Source organism: Myotis davidii, unplaced genomic scaffold (assembly GCF_000327345.1).
Source record: "Myotis davidii unplaced genomic scaffold, ASM32734v1 scaffold168, whole genome shotgun sequence".
NCBI lineage: Eukaryota > Metazoa > Chordata > Mammalia > Chiroptera > Vespertilionidae > Myotis > Myotis davidii.
Window position 1 is genome coordinate 7,908,758 of NW_006383016.1, and position 24,028 is coordinate 7,932,785.

The window sequence follows — 24,028 nt, forward strand, 5'->3', positions numbered from 1 at the left end:
ACACCTGTTTCTTCAATATGGATGCTGGGCTGCCAATACATAACTTCTGCTGTCCAGAGAGACTTATTTTTACACAAAGTTAAAAAAATTCTAAAGCAGGAAAGGGAAAACAGTGTCTCACAGGAACTAGCTGGATTGGTGCCTTGTACACAATGATCACAGCCTAACTCAAGGAGATGTCTTCGGGTGGGGCACTTGGAGTGTGTCATTACACGGGGTCAGTTTATAAAGGATTCTGGCTTCTGCCTGCAGATACAACTGGAGCAAGGATGCTCAGGTTAACATTTCAAGTAAATGCTAAACATATTCACAGCAGTACAGAGTTGTATTGCATTATTGTCATTTGAGAAAATATATAGTGGTGAAAATTATAAATAATTCAGCAATCACTTTAAGTTCATTTGAACCATATTAATTGCAGCAAAATTTGAAAATGTAGGTTCAAAAAAAAAAGAAAATGTAGCTTCATATTTTGGACACATAATGTTTGTTAAGTCCATGTAGGGTGTGCAAATGAATTCTTGGCCTTCTTATAATTAATAACCTCATGGCCTTTCACTTAGTAAACATAACTTAAGAATAATTGGTCTAAATCTTCTCTATTATTTAGGGTATAGAAAAATGCAAAGAATGATGTACTCACCCTCATAATAAGAAAAAGGCTGAAAAAATATTAATGTGGGGGTATCGTTTTGGAGCTAAAGAAACCTAAACTGTCAAGCATTTTAACTGGATTCTTGAAAGGAGGAAAGAGAGAAAAATGAGGCAAAAGAAATACTTAAGAGATGACTGAGAAGTTCTCAAATATAATGAAACCACAGATCTAAAATATTCAAAGCATAAATAGAAAAAAAACACGTACCAAAAAATCAATTATAAACATATGAGAAAAACCAAACTGCTGAAAACTCAGCAAAAAAAAAATCTTGAAAACACATTACATAAAACCGAAAAAAGGAAGATAGCAGATTTCTTAATAGAAAAAGTTCAAGCTCAAAGACAATGCAATGACATTTTCAAAGGGAAAAAAATGCAACTCAGAATTATATATAAGCCAAAAATATTTTTAAAATAACTTTAAGAGATAAAAATAGAGTTTCCAGAAAATAAAAGCCATGCCATTGTTTTGCCATCACACCTAAGTTACAAAAACTGGTAAAAGAAATCATTAAAATACCAGGAAAAAAAGCAGTATAATACCAGCAGGAAACATGGATTGATACAAAGAAGTGAAGAGTGCTAAAAATGATAATAATGCAGGCGCATGCAAGACGTTTTCTTATTTCCATTCCCTTAAAAAGAGGTAATTGACTACCGAAAGCAAAAAATAAAAATAAAAATGTGTGGGGCTTTTGGCACATGTAACAAACACTCAAATGTAGGACAACAAAAGCACATAAACTGCTGTAGGATTCTTATTCATACAGTAGAGTAACTACTGGGAAGTAGACAGTGGTAAGTCTTAATAAGTGTAAATGCTAAGGAAACTACTGAAAAAATAAAGAGGTGCAACAAATAATTCAATAGTGGAATTGGAATAAAATAATTTTTAAAAAATATTCAATCCAAAAGGCAGAAAAAGATATTGAAGGGAAAAGCAATAAACTAACTAACCAACCAAACAAACAACCACCAACAACAGCAACAGCAACAACAACAAACCCAGATGAGACAAAATAGAAAGCTAACAAGATGACAGATTTAAATTCAAATATGATATCTTTGAATTTAAATTCAATATCCACTGGCCTAGAATATTTCTATTCAAAGTGTGATCCAGGGAACCATGGTGGTCCTCAGAGTATTCCCAGTCCACAACAAGCAAGCACTTAGAAGCTTTTATAGCAATCTGCTTAGAATAATTTTATATCTGTTGAATGTAATAAAAATAACTGAGTTTTTCATTTTGTAAATCACTTTTAGTAATTCATTTTAATGCATTTTATGGAAGTTTTGCTTTATAATAGGTAGGAAATAAAACATAAACAAACAAAATCTTGTGCTTCACATACCATTATTTGAGAAGGGCTAAGTTCATAGAGAAAGCCCTTTTTCTTCCAAATTGTGCAAAGAAAGAACTCTATTTGGGTAAGAAGGGAAGAAAGAAAAGGTGAAACTAGAGATAAAAATAGGATGTGTTAAGAGTGTTATTAATAAGTCAGCCTTATCAAGATAAGTTGTACCAAGATACAATGACTACCAATAATTATCTAAGTATTGCAACAATACTTTATACCTAGAGGTTCCATAACTCCAGGATTTGGAGAAACTGACAGGCTTTCTAATAAGCTTTATAATAGAATTCCCAAAGAAGTAATCTTTGGACAAACTTTCCTTTACCTTATCCCATTTTTTGGGGGTGGTAGCTTTGGCAAGGGTACCATCAATGTTAAGTTCAATAACACCATATTTATATTTGTTGACTTTAGAGTTAGAGACCTTGAAAACCACCACTTCCACTTACAAGCTGTTCATACTTGGCCATGTTCATTAATAACTCCAAAATGGAGTCTGGCCAGCGTGGCTCAGCGGTTAAGCTTGGATCTCTGAACCAGGAGGTCACAGTTTGATTCCTGGTCAAGGGTACATGTCCACGTTGCAGGCTCAATCCCCAGTAGGGGGCATCCAGGAGGCAGCCAATCAATGGTTCTCTCTCATCACTGATGTTTCTATTTCTCTCTCCCTCTCCCCTCCTCTCTGAAATCAATAAAAATACATAAAAAAAAAAGAAAAATGGAGATCAAACTACCTTCCTCACAGGATTATTATTAGCATTAAATTAGTTAATGCATGTAAAGTGCTTAACATAATACAACACAAAGGTGAAAGTAGGAAGTTCTCAGTAAATGGTAAGTATGAAAAAAAATGATCCCAACATTACTTTCTATTCCACAGCACATCAAAAGCAAAATCATATGTGATCATGCTGGAAGCCAGAAACTACCTCCAATCAGAACACTACATTTTTTAAAGCTACATATGGATCTAGTTCAACTACAGTTTCCTGAATGAATGTGGACCTTTTCCAAGCACATCCAGTGTAGCTCAATCATTGGCACCTGAAACAAAGCTAATGCTCAGAAAAGCTGCACATGATAGAAATTAAGCTACCTGTACTGAAAGTGGATGTGAAAGTATTTAACAGGGAAACAGAATGACTTAAAAGAAAAGGAATTTGGGCACAGTCTCCTTTGTATAACATAAGCACAGCTTGTTGATTCCTTTCCGAAATATTCCAGAGTTAAAGATAGTATTATTGTGACAATTAACAGAACAGGTTTCACATGCACTAAGTGGGCATGGCTAAGTAGTACACGATTCTTCCTAGGATGTTTTGAATATTTCACCCTGAAAATTGAGAAAACTCCTCAGCCAATAGTAAGCATTGTTAGTAAGCTCTTGCTTCATGCTGCTGCTAGGGCCACAGGGAATTTCTGACTAACTGGGTTGAAGCTTGAATAATAATCAGATACCCCTAAAATCTCCCTACAGATACCAGACTCAACAAAGACAAAGGTTTTTCATCATAGTACTGATTCTGTGCTCTTTTAACCATCCTATATAATAAAAGGCTAATATGCAAATCGACCAAATGGTGGAACGACCGGTCGCTATGATGGGCACTCACCACCAGGGGGCAGATGCTCACCGCAGGAGCTGCCCCTTGGTGGTCAGTGCGCCAGAAGCCGGGCTCATGACTGGCACATGCAGCAGTGGTGGTGGGAGCTCTCTCACCCCCATGGCAGTGCTAAGGATGTCTGATTGACGGCTTAGGCCCACTCCCTGTGGGAACATCCCCAGAGGGCTCCTGGACTGCTAGAGGTTTCAGGCCAGGCTGAGGGACCCCCCACCCTGAGTGCAGAATTTTGTGCACCAGGCCTCTAATGTATAAAAGTTTCAGTGTGAGAGAAATTGAATATCTTTTCAACTTCTGTATTGCACTGGGTAAAGTGTATTTTTTAAATGAATCATCTATTGTGGACTAGATATTTCTTCATACAGCATCTTGGTTTGGTAACTTAGAAATTATATAATATCTTTTAAGTCACTAAAATAATTTTAGCTTGATTTAATTTCCAAGGCATAATTTCTAAGATATAAATTTTTAAAAGTTTTTCTAAATTGTTTGAAAAATTTCTCTTTTTCATGATATACCATCAAGGCTGGTGTTAAGGCCTATGGGTGCAGGGTCTGACATATAATAGATGCTTATGATGAATTTTTGTCCAGGAAATTAATTAATTGAGAAAAATTCATTCTATAGTGATATACAGGGGTGCACAAAAATAGGTTTATAGTTGTTCATAAAAGACATGCAGGTTATGATTATTACAACAGCTTTATTAACTCAAAAGAATTTTACCCACACCTGTAAACCTACATTTGCCCACCCTCATTTTCTTGGAAGGGTTTTAATGTGGCTAAAAATCTGAAATGTGATATAAAAAACTCTACCCCATTCAGGTCCTGCAATACATGTATAATTTAGTTAGTGTTACACCGGGACTTGCAGCTCTCATTTGCCAGCATTAGGTGCCTCCCTTCCCTGGTGTGGTATTCAGAAACATCTGGAATGTCCCTTCCTCCCTGGAACTTTGTTGTCATAGTTCACCCCTGCCCCTTCTAGAAACTTTCCTATCCTATAACTATTGGCACAAAGGAGATGGATTGCATTCTAAGTCTTAGTCAACCAAATCCCCAAGTATGCCATAGTTGATCCCCAAAGAGGGTGATAAGCACATTTCATTAATCACCTCTATTTTACAGAAGTAAAGAAACCGAGGCCCAGAAATATCAAATGCTTTGCCTATTCCTGATCATAGAGGATCCTGCCACTCAAAGTGTGGTCCATGGGTAAGCAGCACTGATATCACATGGGTGTTTGTGAGAAATGCAGAATTTCGGGCCCTGCCAGTTCTGTTGAATCAGAATCTACACATCAGTGTTGCAGAGCTGGAGAAAGACTTCGGAAGCAATGACAGTGTGGGGGTCTGAATCCAAATGTTCTAATTTCTAAATCAAGGTTCTTTGCCCATGGGCTTCATCATGGTGGCTTCTGAAAACAGCACCCCCTCCCCTGGTACAAGTCTCCCTAAGGTGCCCTGATGCTAGTGGCAGAACATCAGTTGAGCAGGTACACGTCAGATGAGACTGCAGGGTTTCAGAGCTTTGAAGAGCTTTTAAATCATATCCCTGAGACAGCAGCCTATTTATTTTCTGCAAAACCAGACCTAATTAGGGCCACCTGTCAGCGTGAGGAAGTGCCCGATGACCATCGCTTTTTCTCTCCTGTAGAATACTAATGAAAGTCATCTTTCTGAGCTGAGGCCCTATGGTATTCTTTAGTGTATTCTTCTTCAGATGGCTCTGCAGCCTGTGACAATGGGCGTTCCTCCCTTTGCCCACGTGATCCAACATGCCGGCTCCTTGGATGCATATATTCATTTCATGTTAGATGTTCTGCTAAAAGCCTGAGACCTTTGAAATGGAGCTGGGATGGATTTATGATGACAATGGGTGGGTGAACCCACATGCTTTCACTCTTTTGTTCAGCCCTGGAAAGAACACGTAAATGACAGCACATTCCCTTGGGATCCCTGTAGATTATAATGCCCACACCTTAGCTGCTTTAGTCATGGTGAGATGAAAAAGAAAGAGCAGCTACGGGGAGGACCTCCAGATTCCAGGCCAAACCATGGATATGATGAATGAATACTGTGACCGGAATTCCATATGGAAAGAAGGCGTTAACTATCGGGGCAGCAGCTGGAGGAGGCGAGGGGCATGTCGTGTGTGCTGATGTTCTACAGACCGCCTCACAGTGTGATCGACTGCTTTCTGGAAGCTCTACTGACCTTGCATGTGCAATCTCTCCGTCTCCAAAAACATATTCTTTACTATTTATGTACCAGTGACAAGAATAGAGGAACATGTTTGTTGTGGCTAAGTGTTACACTTCGAGACTTGAAGCATCCTTACTTAAGATACTGGTGAACTATAGGATTTGCCAAATAATATATGGATTCCTGTGGGTTATGTGGTCAGTCAAGGAATCTGGGAGTCACCACTGTTATTCACAGCTTCGGTGACCTGCTGCTCAGTCTTTCCAAGATTGAGTCAGAGATAAAGCCAAATAATACATTTTCCCTACTGTTTCTTCATTTAATCTGATGCACATATTGCATAAATGGTATTTCATAATATGCTGACCTTTTTATTCTGTAAACAGTGCATGTTAGAACCCCATTCCTATCACAAGCAGCTTAATACAATTAACTCTGACTCGGTTGGTGTGTGAAGTGAGTCCTCGCTAACTCATCTCACAGTGGTTTGGTCCAAAGGCAGAGATTTCTCAGTGTTCTAGGTAGGGATGAAATGCTGTGTATGGCTACATAATATTTTACCCCAGATTAATCATGTCTGAGTACATGGATTTCAGACTTTACAGGAATTTCCATAAAGAACAGAATGCTTTTGGCAAAATAAACAATTGTGCTGTCTTATGGCTAGGGCCATTCTCATTTGGGAAAGGAGTGTTGACAATCATATGAGGTTGAAATTATGGAGAGTGTGTGTGCATAGCATTGTGGGGAAGAGCTTGGGAATCAGATTTCGACTTCACCACCTACTAACTGTGTGACTTGAACAACTCACTCCCCTCTCTGAGGCTCAGTTTCCTTTACTGTAGAAAGGGAAGCCTCAGTTACAACTTTCACAATAAGACTCCTGGGATGGCTATAAGGATTAAAATATATAAGGCAGCTTATATATATTTTATATATATTTACTGGAGGCTGTATGTAGAGAATAGTTTCTGATGTGAAGACGTGAACCAGACCAGTTTTATATGAGAACCAAGAGAGTAAAGAGTTCTCTAGGCCCCTGGCTAAACCAAGGTATGTCACCTGTCCCTCTACCTAAGAGATAATTCATTAAAGTCAATCATCTGAACCCCATTAGGGTCAAACTTAAGAGTTATTATGTTACTTATATGGTTAGAGAACAGTCCTAAGTAACTTAGTCGACATTTTTTATTGGTTTGTTTCATTTAATATTGAAGATACTAAGGATCGGAAACTGACAGTTATTAGTAAGAAACGTCCCTGGAATTCAGATTTCAACGTTTGAGTTCCTTGCATTATGTAGAACTAATCCTGAAGAAATTGAGAAGTCACCACCCTTTGGTCCGTGCATTAATCTAAGGGGATCAACAAATCAGTTACCCCGAATCTTCTAACTCGGATATAAATTAGCAGGGACCAGCCAGAGACAACTGAGGCCACAACACAACAGTGTTACTCAAAAAGCCACTAAAAGGAACATGAAAAGGCACTGGGAAATGTCATGCAAATGTCAGGGCATTTTCATTATACTTGAATACGGGCAGGTGTTAGAATACTGTATCTAATTTGCAGCTGCACGATTTATACAGGAAACTATGTCTGAATAACGTCCCTGGGGACTGGGAACCCCAAAGCACGTAATGCTGCTAGGATGCGGAGCCACCCAGATGTCTCACAGCCCAGGATCTGCCGCTGAGGCCCAGATCTCAGTCCTTTTGAACTGTGCCCCTAGCCTCAAGCTCCTCCAGACCTCCAAGGTCAGATCTTAAAGGAGATCTCAGGATTGCAGGCTGTGCCTGTAAATCCAGCGTGCCTGCCCCACATCACCACAACTCAATCCAGCAGCCAAAAAGGAGGCCAAGAGCTCTGTGTGTTCTGGATGGGACAACCTTACCCCTGGCTGTTCACATCTTCATGGCCAGATGTGAAGATGGGGACTAAGAACTCTGAGCAGTCTTGACAAGCTTTAACTGCTTTCCCATCATCCTGCCTTGGGCCCTGGGTACAGATCTCATTATTCCCTGTGCTCTTCTTTAAGTGAGTCACCACAAGAAGCCAAGACTTCCAGACTATCCCTCCCCCATCAATTCCAATCTTCAAAGGGCAACATATCCCAGCAACCACCAGTTCCATGCCACACCCACTTCTTTGCTTTCTTTTCTCTATAACATTCATCATTACACACACACATATTTACACAACTGTGTATTTGCTTATCTGTCTCCCCCACCAGAATATAAGTTCAACCATCAGGATAACATTTTGTTCAGTGATATACCTGCAGTTCCTGGCACATAATAAGCACTCCATAAATATTTATTTTGTAAGCAAATGAATAGATGAATAAGAAAATCAATGAATCCTGCCCTAAGCTGTGGTAGCCACCAGAAGCTGTGCATATATTAAATCCAAAGGCACAGAGACTAGTGTCAATTAGTATTTGGCATTTGACTTCTTTATGACTTGATATGAATGGGATAGTGTCAGATGCTGTCACCTGCACTTGCTAGCTTTCAGAATACAGACTTGAGGCCTTTGCCGAGGAAAGCTGAGACAAGTTATCTTTAGAAATATTTCACTAGGAAAATGACTCTCAATCTTTTTCAACTGACTATCTTTTTCATTGACTATTAAATATCTGGATAACAATCCAGATATTCTGATTACCTTCGATGCATATCTCTACTAACTCCTAAGTAATTCTCATTTAAATTGATAAATAAAAATAGAGTATTAACATAGATAAAAAGTGATAAAAATAATGAGATATAAGTGGGAATCAAAAAGGGAAAACAAACACATCAAAATGTAAGAGAAAAACATGAGGCTAAAGATTGTTCCATACTTGGCAGACAGGAGTCTCTCGTACATGTTTACTTAATAAGTGGATGGCTGGATGGATGTTGAAATGCTTAAAGGGGAGGCAACAGGTTAAGTAAAAAAGTGGTCTCTTTGAAAGCAAATTTCACTACTTGCAGGCCTTGTATTTTTAGTTCCTTAAATGCTTACATTTCAAACTGGTGTAGGAGAAGTTTTGAGAAGTCTTTACAGATCCATATAAAGAATATGTAGATATGTGTCCACAGAAATATTAGAGACCATGCAAATCATATTATTGATAATGTAACAGAATAAACTAACCAAATGAGTTGGATGTTAATCATTCTTTTAATAGTCTTTTATTAGTCTTTTAATAGTCTCATTAGTATTCATATAAACAATGATTCAATATATGCTTTGTTTCTAAGATAAGTGAGCCATTGCTTAGAATGTAAAGTCCTTGACTTTACTTATTTTATATTTAAAATGAAGCCTGCACAATAACAAGAAGATGCTGGCCACAAGGCAGAAGCTATGGGGTCCGCTTGGGGGTTGGGAATGATTACCTCCTAGGAAGTGGGCCATGAACTACTTGCCGTTTCAAGCACTCCGAAAACCACTGTATTTTTGTTTTTGATTTTGAAAGAAAAATTATTATTTGAAAATTCAGCCATCATGCCTCACTCACCTTACTGTCAAAATACTTCATGATAGCACATCCGATAATGATATACTACTACTAGTTTGTTACAGGATGACTATCTAGACCTGGAACTATCCTGGGTAGAAATACGACAAAGGGAAAATGCAAGTGCAGTTTTTTCCATCAGAATGAAAGGTTGATTGGGGCTGGACGTAGCTGTATTTCAGGCTGCACAAGAGAGAAGCTGTAGCAAGAGTCCTTCTCTAGGTAGCCCCATTCCCTGTGTGAACTCTAAACTTCTGTTTGACCTAAGGCTTTATGTTTTCTGGACAGTCAGAAGTGGCAAGCAGTAGATGACTGTATATTCAAATGTATTCAAGTATGTTTTAATTTTTCAGAGTTTTTGTTTCATAGAACCACAGGTTTCCTGAGTTAGGCAGAAGCTTAACTTTCTCCAATCCATTTACCTTCAGCAACTACAGAATCTAAGGAGCAATTTCTTCTTGTCTCGATGCTTATCATCAAGACACATAGGCAAATGGAGAACATTATTATAGGACAGGAAAATGATAGAGCAAAAAATTACTTTAAAAAGGATATTAAAAAAGGATATATTTTTTCTTCCCTGCTACTGAATCATTAGGTTGATATAGTTGCAGGTACAATTTTCCACAGACACCGTAGTGCCACCAAGAATGTAAAAGACACATGGGTAAAGCTTTGACGATGATTTCATTTTGAAAAGAGAAGAATTTTAATACCTTTGCTATACTGAGGTTTACTTTAAAAAGGAAATGAAGATAAAATTTCAAAATGCGTCCAGTTGTCCTCAGCCATATTGTCAAAGCAACTAAAGGAATTTCATCGCCGATGGGATGCTACAGCTACGTGAATTAAGGAGAATGTGAAGGTTTTCATTTCTAATTTTCCTCTCTTCTGCAATGGGCATCAAACACTTAAAGACTCTATGAAATTTTACATCTTCTAGTAAACACAGAGTAATGTGCATATGTTTATCTCTGTGGGAGCATACGCTATGCAATACTGGAAACTTCCTTTGTCACTTAGCAGGAATTCCCTGGCTTGCATAGTATTTTGTACTCTAGTTTCCCACTCTGGCGCAACATGATCTTTTTGCGGAATCCACAGCACAAATAAAAATCTTTTCAAACACTTTCATTAAGGCGGCTTATCTGTTTTTCTTTCCCAGGTGCCCGGGGTTGTTCCTGCTGGTGTCATTTGCATCATGTTTGAAAACTAATGAAAACCCAAATACAATTAGGAAGGGGAGATGAGGAAAAGAGAGATTCCAAATCAGGGTGGATCCTCTTATTGTGCTGGAGGGAAGAGGACTGTGATGGATCTTTGATAACAGCAGTGGAGGAAATGAAGTACTGATTGCAAGCCAGGGCCGAGCTGCACATTAATAGGAAGGAAATCAACATTATCCTGATTACAGCACGTGAGAAACAGATGTGACGCCCTCCTCTCCTGTGGACACAACAAAAGGCACTGTGCGTGCTCAGGATAACCGGGCGGAATAACACGAGATGCACACACTTAGGATAAAAGGCAGGGGTCTCTGAGTCATTATCAAAACTTGAGGAACATCCCAATTTTGGCATAAGCATAGGTTTTGATTTAGGTTTTTATTCAGAAAAATTAGCCATATTAATCAGCAACGGCTTGGTGCAAATGTCAAAAATATGGTGTGTTTTATAACCTGAACAGTTACTACTTGGATGACTCCCCCTGACCCTCACTCATAAGTGCCCCTTGCAATACACAAACACATTCATGCCTAGTTGTTTCTTAACAGTTTTGCTTATGCCTGCTTGAGTAACCCTCACACCTCTCTTCCGTCTGGAAGTCTCATCCTTTGTGCCCCCACAGCATAGCATTTATCCAATCAGCCCAACGGAAAGGCTCTGAGCAACTAACTCATCTTATTCCTTATCTCATTCCTGCACTTTGGTAAACCACTGACAACAAGTCTTATCTAATTTTTCCTGCCCTTTCACTTCTCTTATGATGGCATATTGTATGCCTTCTAAAATACTAATTTTGTTGACCTGGCCAGTGTTTCTGAGGGGTTAGAGCGCTGGCCTGTGCACCACAGGGTCTTGGGTTCTATTTCTAGTGAAGGACTCATACCTGGGTTGCAGGTTCAGTCCCAGGTACCAGTAAGGGCACATGCCAGAGGCAACCAATCAATGTGTTTCTCTCATATCAATGTTTCTCTCTCTCCCTCTCCCTTCACTCTCTATTTTGTTTAAAAAAAAACACACGAAAAACAACCACTCTAAATAGCAGGAGAAATGTGTCCTAACCAAACCTATCTGTTACATTCAATTCAACTATATAATCATAGATTTGGTCGTAAAATAAATCATTCCAACCCAGCTGGCGTGGCTCAGTGGTTGAGTGTTGACCTATGAACCAGGAAGTCATGGTATGATTCAAGTCAGGGCACATACCCGGGTTGTGGGCTCAATCAATGATTCTCTCTCATCATTGATGTTTCTATCTCTCTCTCCCTCTCCCTTCCTTTCTAAATCAATAAAAATGTATTAAGAAATAAAATAAATTATTTCCTGATACTATAATACAATAGAGAAAATTAAAGCAGTCCTTTGAAAGGCTGATCACTGGACTTTTTCTTTTTACCGTTATTGGGGAGAATAAACGTGGAGGACCAATGTGGTATATTAAATGGAAAAATAATGTGAACGTATAAATGTAATGTAAAATAACAGAATTTTCTTTTGAATAAATATATGTACATATATCATATTTCCACATATGTAAATTGTATATATCAGATGGGAGAGCTTACATTTTAAACCTGACAGAATGAAAGAAAATTTGAGCTATTTCATCCAAACCTGCCTCCTGTACAGTGAGTATAGTTAGTATACGGCTGAAACGTCTGCTGAAAACCTCAGAGCAATTGAAATGAGCCTTAAATTACCTCCCCACAATCACCTAATTCTTCTCCCCATTTCCCCCTCCCCAAATCACAGAAAAAATGACATCCCTAACCCCCACAGTGTGTCAGAGCGAGATGCAATCAGATAGAATACGGGCCGAGTAAAAGTTTGCAATAAAAAGCCGGCTTCCTGTTCCCAGTCCGACCGAGCTGCTGCTGGAGAAAGCGCCTTGATTAAACTCACGGAGCCTCATTTTTGGCACATCTTTGACCAGTTAGGCTGGCCGGGATTCTGCCCAGGCTCTGCAATTCCTCATTCCTCCTAGGGAATTACTCTGCCTCTTCCACAGCTCCTCCTCCTCCAATCAAGGGTCTGACGCTGCCCACTGACCACGGTGCTGTGTCTGCCTTTTGGCACTGGGCGCTTGTCTGTCGTAGGATGAAAGTGGAATTCTCTGCTGTCTGCAGGGCTTTCCCCAGGGACCGGAGCATGAAACCCAAACTTATATATAAAATCATATCCTGTTTGCAAACATCATATTCCCTTTGCTTCTCACTAATCTGGTCCTGTAAACCCCAGCACAGCTTGAGAGCCCATTCCTCATCTAAACAAATGCCATAAGCCCCTTTATACTTTTACAACCATGTCAAAAAATAATATTGCCTGCCAATAGTGATGTGATTGGAGTGGCCTCCTCCGAGCCATAAAAGAAGTGCAGAGTCTGTTATCAATTTCTCTAAGTGTATCAGGGGAATTATGGGTCGATTCAGTTCCAAGTTATAAATGACAACTCAAAAGCCGCAGAAGCGTTTGAAGCTGGGAGCTGATGACGACATTATCATAAAAGCCCGCTCGTCCCTGCTTTTGTGGGTTTTTCTTTTTCTTTTCTTTTTTTTTTTTTTCTTTGTGGCCTATCAAGTGAAGAGGAAAAAATAAGGCTGAGAAATGACTTCAAGATTTCTTCACACAGCAGCAGGTCAGATGGCCAGGAAAATGATCACTATTTTTGGTGATATGTATACCCTGAGGAGTGAGAACTAAAACGGTCCTGCGCTGGCTTTTGTTTCCGGAGTCCCTTAATTATCGGTTTCACTATACTCCGACCAAGTCCTGGGATTCGGTACAATGCTCTTTTCAACGGCGCATTTTCTTGTAGTGCAATCACACAGTCATCAGAAATGAGTCATGCCATAGTAACTAAACAACATGAAAACCAAACACAAAAGAATTCAGAAACCTTGAGGTTGTTGCTCAAAATGCAACTCAGGAGAGCATACTTTAAAGCACATATATACCACTCACCCACTGAGCTGCCTGAACAACACTGCTGAATCATCACATGGAATTTTAGGTAATGATTTCATTAAGTCTCAGGTAGTCTCCTCAAAAGCCATCTAATCATCAGCATTCAGTAAGTATGTAATAAACACATCTAGTAGAAAGGTAACTGGAATTTATTTAACACTTGGGGAGCATTTAAGTATTTTAGAATTTAAACCAGTGGGTTCATCTTAGATAATCTGAAGCAGAACGATGGCCTAAGAAAAAAGCCATTTTAATGGTTTCCAAGCTCACTAGGGTGCCCCTATCATGCCAAGTTGGGCCACACCAAGTTCATACTGGGTATCTTTCGTATACACAGTATGTCTAGAACTGTCTGGGAGGTAAAAACGGAGACCAGTACAAATCCAGAGTCTCTCTTAGGACTTAAATCAAAACCAAAGATATCAGGGGGCAATATGGTACCTTCATGTATAAGAACACAATTTAATTTCTGAAAGAAAAAAAAACACACAGGAAGACTGAATCCAACGAGTTCTCTGGTACATCAACAGGACAAGCTTGTGTACACACACACACACACACACACTCACCTAGACCTACAAACTCACCACCAGAGACCTATAGGCCAATTTGATAAACAGAGGTAACTCTCTCCAGCCCTTTCCAGTATTAATGCAGGCAAACTTCTCCTGCCTTCTCCTGCCTCTGCTCAAGCTACACTTTCCCACCAGCACTGACACCATCTGAATTAGGACTGAGGACCTTACTAAGGACTTATTCTGTGACACCCACTGTCAGAAGTGACAGGCACCGTTCATTCACTGGGCACATCTAAGAGTTTACTAGAGCAGTTCTGGCTAAAGTTAAGAAGTTACCTTGCTATGGGTTTAGTGCAGCAGAGTAGAGGAAGGAACTTTGTGTTCAAGGGATAGTGAGTTATAGGCACAGCCCAGTACAGACTTGGGAGGTGGGTCCTGGGGAGCTGTCCTCATTTAAGCTCTGGGTCCTGGAATAAAGGTACTTGTAAAGGAGTGGGGGTTTGGGGACCACCACTCTTTCAACAGTTTTGATTTCCTCACCATCACCAGACCCATAAGTAGTCCTTAGCTTTGTTTCTTTCTTTGCCTCATTTGCAGGTAATCAGCCATTCTCATAAGATGGTCACTTGGGATGTTAGAAAATAATCTCAAAGCCAATGAACCTCATGTTAAAAAACAGTTTGTCCTCTGCTTTCTAGAATAATTTTGCAAGCCCCTAGCTTCACAGGAGGCTTGCTAAAACTTAGCAAGGACACATGTGGGGTGGTGATTGTCTTATGCTGGGGGTCAAAAAGCCAAGCTCACTGGTGAGCTGCCACAGGGGGGATCTCACCACACCAGCCATGTGGCTGCTCTGCTGGCTCCAGGGGCTGTGGCTAGCCTGTTCAATATGGAAGCACCTAAAATGCTCTTTTGGAACTCTTCCACTTGGACTTTCCCATCCACCTCATACTTCCCACTTTCCCCCTGTACTGTGTGGCTTCAGGAAAATGACCTCACTTCTCTGACACTTCAGGTTCTCATTTGCAAGATGGTGCTAATAATCATGACTATTTTACCAAGTTGTTATGAACCTCTGTTGTACATGAGAAACTGTCAAGTCCTATCAGTTGTTAGTTGTAGTTTCCATTCTTATTTCTAGAGGGCAGAATCACAGGTAAAGGAATAGAAAGATTATCCTGGATAAATCTAACATCACTAAAATGAAAGAATTTCCTGAAAATACATGGGGATTCCCTGTATAAAGTTTAGTTATAGCAAAATTTTGCCTAATACATGGCATACAAAAGACTAGTTTTGTTCTTTCCCTTCCATATCCAAGAAACCTAATTGAATTAAATTCCTTAGTCCTTAAACCTGGTCTAGTATATGTTGTCCCAACATGACTTAGCACTCAGCTCTACAGGATGAGGGTCTATTCATGGTAAGGGTTAACTTTAAATAGATTGCAGACTATTGGGTATGTTCTAATCATCCACAAAATGTAGACATTTTTCTTCATATGTTGCTGGATTCAAACAAACTTGTCCCTGCAAGTTGTTATAAATATCCTGGGTTAAAAACGTTGTTAATTATTGAAGACAAAAATGGCCCCCGGAGGTTCACAAGCATAATATCCCACAATTCAAAGCACTTTGTGAGGGTTATGCCATTTTCATCAGGAATATAAACAATGTATCTGCATGTTCAGTGTGACTGCACTGCAAACTGAATTCTGCTACAAAACTGTACCCTCTCGTACTACCTCTTCCCCAGGTATAGAAAAGCCTAGCAAAGCCAGCTTTGTGAGCAGTGACCTGTGCAGTCACACAGGGCCCTACAGCAAGAGGGGCCTACACTGGTTAATTCTCTACTGTTGCCATCTTGCATTCTTAGTTATTGAACAGGGGGAATCTGTATTTTCATTTGGCACTGAGCCCTACAAATTATGGAGCTAGTCATGCAGTTTAGTGTAAGTTCTACTGAAAAACAGCCTTAAACATAATTGAATAGATAAATCAAAGGAGATATTTTTGGAAATTTGTTATTTAAGAGCAGTGAACAAACTCATACTTACCCCAAGTCCACCACAAGGTAATGAAGAAAAATACTTTTGAGAGGCATCACCTATATAGCAAGAAGATATGAAAAAAATATAAATTGGGAATATATAGTCTTTAAATATTAATTTTAATATTTCTAACAACTAAGTTATAATTTTTGATGTGTTTATTAATACATAGTATTATGTCACATGGTATTTATCATTTAACTCAGGAGGAAACTGATTGAATTTTAGAAAGGTAAAAACTCACAGCAAATAAATAAAAATATTACATGTAGAGTCTACTGCCCCACATGAACAAATACCTATGAAATTTGAGTCTTAAGATTTGTTTTAACTGTCCCACACATTTTACAATGTATCACAACATTTTTAAATTTATACCTTACTATGAATAACTCAGCTGTTCACTGAGTATATCCCTCTAATGTGGCTTTACAAGCCAATATTTATGAAAGACATCCATTTTTTAATGTTTCAAATATTAAAACATCTATTAAAAATACAGATTTAAATTTCTATTTCAGATATAGCTACGACTAAGTATACTTAGCCTCTCCAATATTTATAAGTTTTCAAACAAACAAGTTACAAAACACTACAATGAGGTTAATACTATTTAGGGGTCTATATAATACAATAATATATCTTCTCTAAAATATATGTGAAAATCTTCCTTGTGACTGTCTCTTAGTATTAATACTTTAAGGAATTTTGATCCTTTTGGTTATCTGCATTTTTATTTTCTACACTATCTAGTACATGAGTAGAGAAAACAAAAATAACTACTACTAAATTTCTTAGGCTAAAATCTGCCTTGCAAAATAATTAGAGGGAAAGGAGTAGGAATTTCCTTGTCATAGTCAAATGGCTCTGAAGTGACTCAGATGAGTCACTCAGGAGATTAGTGGTAGAAAGAGGTTCAAACTTCCATTTCACCTTTCCCAAAACATTTGTTCTATTGATGATCAATGAAATAATAATGAAAAATGAAAACAGGCTTGTGGTGGAATTCACATGCCATGTCAATAAAAGTCTAAATAGATTTTAATGTCACGGAAAATATTTGATTTTTGAAAACAAGAAATTTCATGAGTTGATATTTTCAAACGCAATAGCTACCAGATGGAAAATGATAAACAAAATTTTAAGTACAAATGAAAAAAAAATGATACACCTCATTATATATAAGGGTATTCATGAAAAAAAAAAAGCAATAGAAAACAAGTCATAAAAACATATTAAACCTGAAATGCTGACATCAGTAAAAGATACATAAAAAAATTATGAATAGCTTGGGGAGGGATAAAGTTTACTTAAGTTTTTGCTCATAACAAAGATATTTCTATATTATTGAATATTTTGCAAGGATGCATTCACATGTCATATGTGAAATTAAAATATATAATATTGTATATTTAATGTCTGAACTCTTCATTCCATAGTTAAAAGGAATAAAGTTAATATTACAATGCAATAAAGTAATTTTTAAAAATTTATGTAAACTCAAAGAAAATTATGAGAATAAATGTTAAGCTGCTTAAGGAGAATTGTATTTAGTAATGTTTACATAATACACAAAAGACAAATAATTTAAATTTAGTGGTGTGTAAAAATTTTAATTGACTGGCATTTTTAAAAATAATGTTATGCTGCCAACCCCATGAACTGAGATCTGGCTAGCCACAGGATTATGAAAACTGGTAGTAAGAATGACAGGAATATTAATGCTAAGGAAAAACCTCATACCAGAAATGATTGGAGAGAATTTTTTTTAAAATATATTTTATTGATTTTTTACAGAGAGGAAGGGAGAGAGACAGAGAGTTAGAAGCATCGATGAGAGAGAAACATCGATCAGCTGTCTCCTGCACATCTCCTACTGGGGGTGTGCCCGCAACCCAGGTACATGCCCTCGACCGGAACCGAACCTGGGACCTTTCAGTCCGCAGGCCGATGCTCTATCCACTGAGCCAAACCAGTTTCGGCTGGAGAGAATTTTTTTAAAGTGTCACCTTACTGGGTCTAGAGTATTTAAAGAGATAAATGGTGCATGTTTTCAAATCTAATTATTTTATAATCTATAGATATCTTTCAAGATACAAAGACTGATAGGTCTGGTCATAATGAACTCCTCTTATTTAAATCCCCCTAACTCTGGAATGTAACTAGGAAGAGTAGTATTATCAATTCAACTCGGAAATTTCATAAATGGAATGAATTTAAATTCAATGTGTGTGCACATTGACAAGTTCCCCCCACCTCACCACCCCCACTCTGTGTTGGGAGGGAATGGGGTAAGAAGAGGAATATACAGGAGTGAAAGAAAGGGAAAAGAAAGAGAAATATCTTTTTTTTTTTAAATATATTTTATTGATTTTTTACAGAGAGGAAGGGAGAGAGATAGAGAGTTAGAAACATCGATGAGAGAGAAACATCGATCAATATACAGGAGTGAAAGAAAGGGAAAAGAAAGAGAAATATCTTAATGGTTCTACATCTCTATACTTATACATGGCAGTCTGGTTTTTTAGATAAAAATAAAAAATAAGCCATGAGAATTCAAATTTTATAAAGAACAAAAAAGTATGAAAAGTTAAACTTAAAAAACAATGGAATTCTTCACTTTGAACTTGATTGGAGGAAAACGTGCTGTGTCTAGAGACTCACATGAGATAGCGAAGTAGTTCAGAAGTGGTATCAATGCACAATTTCATGCTTGACATCAAGACTAAGCAATGCAACGTCCTTGTTTATATCTACTCATGTGGCCTATACCTAACATTGCAATTGTTGCACTAAGCCCTGAGAGGTGCCGGTGGAACTAACTCCACATATATACCCAAAACTAACCCTAAAATCTTCAATTTTATATCTCACATTAAAACCTCAAACCTAATGAGATAAGTGGCCAGATTATTGGGATTTAAACTTTAAACATTAAGTTATTGATACTCAGTGTTTCATCGCATACATACATGAAAAGAGTTGCCAGAGGTCTAAATTATACATTGGAATTCCTTTTTAAACCATCAAATTTTTAAGTGATATTTATGTTGAATATTTTGAGAAAATCAGTTTTGTTCAAGTGTCAAATTTCGTTTGGAAAAAAAAAATGATGGCATTGCCATGTTTCATAAGTAAACAGTTCTAGCTCATCAAAATTTAAACTTAATTTCTTTCACAAACATGTCTTTTCTCTTAAAATGTAGGAAATTGTTGTTTTGGAATATCTCTCAAACACCTATGTGTAAGTTCTTTCCAAATAAATCCAAAAGATTTAGATACTATATCTATAATGATTTATAGTTTAAGGCCATACTAAAAAAAAAAAAATGGGGGGGGGGAGTATGCTACTTATTTTCTCTTAACTTAATTAAAAATAATCAAAATTGCCCTAGCTGGTTTGGCTCAATGGATAGAGCATTGGCCTGCAGACCAAAGGGTCCTGGGTTAGATTCCAGTCAAGGGCATGTACCTTGGTTGCAGGCTCCACCTCGGCCCAGGCCCTGGTTGGGGCTTGTGCAACCAATTGATGTGTTTCTCTCACATCAATTGTCTCTCTCTGTCTTCCCCTCTCTCTCTTCCACTCTCCCTCAAAAAAAAAAAAAAAAATCAATGGAAAAATATCCTCGGAAGAACCAAAAAATAAATAAATTAATAAATAAAAATGAACACAGCTTCCTATCTTTAAGTGTGTGAGTATTTTGACCTCATAAAACCATGAATGGTAATGTGTGGTTAACTTCATCTTTGGGTAAATTGTGTTAGATCATTAATTCATGTAAAAATAAGGACATTTATTACATAGTATCTACAGCAAATGAAGTACTTTACGTGCAGAGATTCCTTCCTTCAACAGAAGGAAAAAAATACAGAGTACATATGTTCAGATTGACTTATTAGCCTTTATATTAACATATAGATTTAATTCTATACGAATTGTTTCTCATCATCAAATTTTAATAATGTTTGCTAAAACACTGAATAACTTTCTTTCTTTTTAAAATATATTTTATTGATTTTTTACAGAGAGGAAGGGAGAGGGATAGAGAGTTAGAAACATCGATGAGAAAGAAGCATCAATCAGCTGCCTCCTGTACATCCCCTACTGGGGATGTGCGTGCAACCAAGGTACATGCCCCTGACCGGAATCAAACCTGGGACTCTTCAGTCCCCAGGCCGACGCACTATCCAGTGAGCCAAACCGGCTAGGGCAAACACTGAATAATTTTCATGTGTTCCCCTTTCTGTCAGTTTCTTCTAGTACCTCCCCTGAATGCATGTAGGCATACACACACTAACTCATCTTCCTTTACTTCATAAGGTGAGGGATACCTGCCTACTGCATGCCAAATATTTGCTTTTGAATTCTTTAGGACCAGTTAATATAAAATCATTCTGAAATATTGAATTAGGTGAGAGAGTCCAGTAATTTGGAATTGACACAATAGGTTTTATTGAAAGAAGGGGACAAAAAAAAAAAAAAAAGCCCTCCAATACATTTTTTTAAGTTAAAATTGTTTTTAAAATATCTTTTTGGTATGTATAGCTATGTTATGTATTGTTATTCCACTACAAAAGGTTGTTAATAAACTTAATTAATAGAATTGTTTCAGCCAAAATAAGGTTCTGTATTGAACTTTTTCCAAATCTATTACTTCTATTGTTCATTTATATAACCCTGTTCAACATTCATTTTATTTTAAAATTCGATGGCAAAAGTTTGAAAAACAGTGTTAACTAAAAATTATGTTTATTAGTTTTCTACTTCTGCCACTTACTTTACTGTTTAATTCTACAGTGAAGACATTAAAAAGATTATATCAAGTTTTAAAATGCAATCTAACTATAAAATGCCATATTCTAGGCATAGCACTAAGGAGTTTTCACCTAAAAGAAGTTGTACTGTGCCACAGAGAAAAAGAACTGAATGACACAAAACAAATGGAAAAGGTGAAGATAAATTTGCATAAAGATTGTGAAAACCTCTCATCTTTTGGTTTAAAAGTGTAAGCAAACAAACTCAACTGTGCATTTATTCCTGTATGCTAAAATGCAGTGGAGAAAAGCTATTCAAATAAACATGAATTTAAATGTTAACATCATGGAACTTGCATGGTCATTTTTTCTAATGCAAGATTTTTCTTCATCTGCATTGGCTCATTGTAAGGGACTCACTCATTCCAAAGAGCACTGCTTGCCAAGTATTTTGAACTGACACCCGCCTTGACTAATGATAGTGCTGGAATGTGCTGTTCTCAGTAGAAGAGGCCCATACAGACCTAGGAGCGTCCTGGGGTCCAGCTTCTGTCCGTCCAGGGGGTTGGTGCCATACAGCAGTGAGTGATGTGCAGAGTGAACAAGCTGTATTTCCTCCAGGCTGGCTTTTCGACCTTGAATCCGCTGAAAGAAAACAGCAGAAGCCTACAGTACTCCACTGACAACGTTTCGAAGAAAATAAGGCCCCAAGTCACATTTAAGATGATTAATAATGGGCTGAGTTTCTTCATGAAGGAATGTGACACTGATTTGCTTAGTAAAGTACCATAATAATATTTGAAAAATGAGAGTAGGCAACGTTCAGGACCGATGGACTGCTTGTACCTAAATGGGCAACTGACATAAAGCATATTCTTCTTTGGCATAAAAAAAAAAAACTTTAACAAAGAAATTAATAGCTAACTCCTTTGCAAAAGTATCAGCTTAAAATTAAACAGGGTCTGTAGTTTTGCTGAGAAGTAAATTAATCAACATCTTATTTTACATTCACCTAAAACATTTGTTGAAACAAATTCCTTATTGTTTCTTAAAGGACTTAAGCGAGACCAATACATTTCAATGTATTTGTTTAGAACAAATATGCTGATCACTCCTCCATATGTGTGCACCTCACAGTAGTGTTCATCTAGACAGCGGTGGGAACCTCTTTTCTGCCAAAGGCCATTTGGATATTTATAATATCATTCACTTAATGTAATTCACTTAACATAGATTTATGTTGCTATGAACAAAGCTCCTAGATTTATTGAATTTTGAGCCCTGCCTGTTGTTGCCTTGGCAGGGCCAGACCAAATGATAAGGCCCCCAGGCTGAAGGTTCCCCACCCTGATCTAGACCAATGTGTGACCTATGGGATCAGTAGCAGTTCAGAAACTGTCTATGGTCCGATGAGGTCTGTATAGAATTAGAAGTATAAACATTTAGAAAGTTTTATAGTAAATTGACAGAGTATCTTTATGTCTGTTGAGTCTAATAGAATCTTGTATGTCCTTCAATCAATTTTCATTTTTGTAGTGTTTCATTTTTAATACACTTTATAAAAGCATTAGTTTGTGACAGAATGGGAATAAAATAAAAACGATAACCACTGCTTAACCAGAGACAGGCTGAGACACTCCAGACCCAGTCAATATTTCTACACACCTGCTAGGTAGAGACTTCCACTTCACCTAAGAAAGAACAGTCCTTTGAAAGACAAAACCATACGTTAAGTTAAAGCTCAGCTAGTCAGTCTGCGGCCACAGTTCTCAGCTGGCATGTCTGTGAGCCCAAGAAACATCATGTTGGTGTATGAAGTGAATTAGCCCAACTTTTTAAAATTGCTGTTTCCTAAAATTACCCAGATAGTGTTAATATTTCACTTAAAATATGTATCATAATAAGGTACTTATAAGGCAATGAATTAGAAGAGAACGGCATTCAGTGAACTTCGAAGAGAATCTGTCCTTTCATGTCCCTGCCCAGGGATCACCAGGTGACACAGAAACCTCAGGTGACAACAGCACCTCCCTCAGGACCAGGACACGTCCATATTTAACCTCCCTAATTTACAGGGATGTGGCAGCTGTGGATGTGTGAGCAGCCGGAAGCCTGGGCTTACTGACACTTCCTAGGGTTTTACTGTGTAGAGGGCAGAGCTGTGCTTGTCACTGAAAATAAGTCATGTAACAGGGCTGGGGGGGTGGGGGCATGGTGGGAGACCCAAGGGGTAACAGGAGCGATAGAAAATGGAAATTTCTTGACACTGTGCCATTACTTGCTAAACAAATAAATGCTTATGGAATTTCCTTTGTCACAGCACTGAAGTTCCCCCTTTTTGACACCCAATTTACATTTCTAGAGGAATAAAACTGTTTCAGAGAAATTATTCCAAGGTAGGCAATAATTAAATTGAAATGAAACCAGGTAAGTAATGCTGAAGACAAAGGCAAATGTGTGATGGCCATCTGATCAACCATTGCCCTGATCAATAAATAAACACATTATTGGCATTGTGACTCAATGATAAACATTAAATGTGAAAATGTTTATGGAAGAGCAGAGCAACCAAAGCAATAGAATGAGAAGACATGAGAGAAAAATAGGAAGCAAACGTTCAAAGTCAATATTAAAGAGAAACATTTTAACTGAGATTTCAGCTGCTGGAAAATCCAAGATAAACAGTGGCAAATCCATGGTCTGAGTCATCTAAAACTGGAAAGAGCAGAGGACTGGAAACCAGACTGCAGCAACTAGTTCTATCCAGCAGAATAATGAACACTGTGAAACAACAGGGCTTCTAGATCTCACTTCTATGCACCTAAGAATTCCACAGCCACTCATATTTTATAAGCTCATACAGTGAATCATCTATGTCTTAAAATAATGTCAGTTCTATAGTTAATAATCAGACCCACATTTTGACTGATATCATAAAGTTTCATTGATTTTTTTTTCTTTTTCTATAAATATATTTTTCAGCTCTGAAACTGAATTTCTGCCTCTGGTATGCCATTAAATACCAGTAATAAGAAATATATCTTTTATGTTTCATTCACCAGTCACATATATTTACAGCCATACACTCTATGCTTGCCCCAACTCCTTTCTCATTTTCTCAATCACACATTTGAAAAAACAACTGGCTAACATGATTCAATTAT

The 24,028-nt window shown here is 37.8% G+C and overlaps 1 protein-coding gene across 1 annotated transcript in view; it reads right to left on the minus strand.

The window, feature by feature from the left end:
• The window catches only part of HDAC9 (histone deacetylase 9), a 455,800-nt gene that overhangs the window by 199,109 nt on the left and 232,663 nt on the right, over positions 1 to 24,028 (minus strand). The window contains exons 15-16 of the mRNA XM_015558167.1: positions 21,389 to 21,509; positions 16,116 to 16,165 (exon numbers count right to left, since the gene is read on the minus strand). Coding sequence (XP_015413653.1) covers positions 16,116 to 16,165; positions 21,389 to 21,509 — 171 coding nt within the window. The remainder of the gene's footprint in view (positions 1 to 16,115; positions 16,166 to 21,388; positions 21,510 to 24,028) is intronic.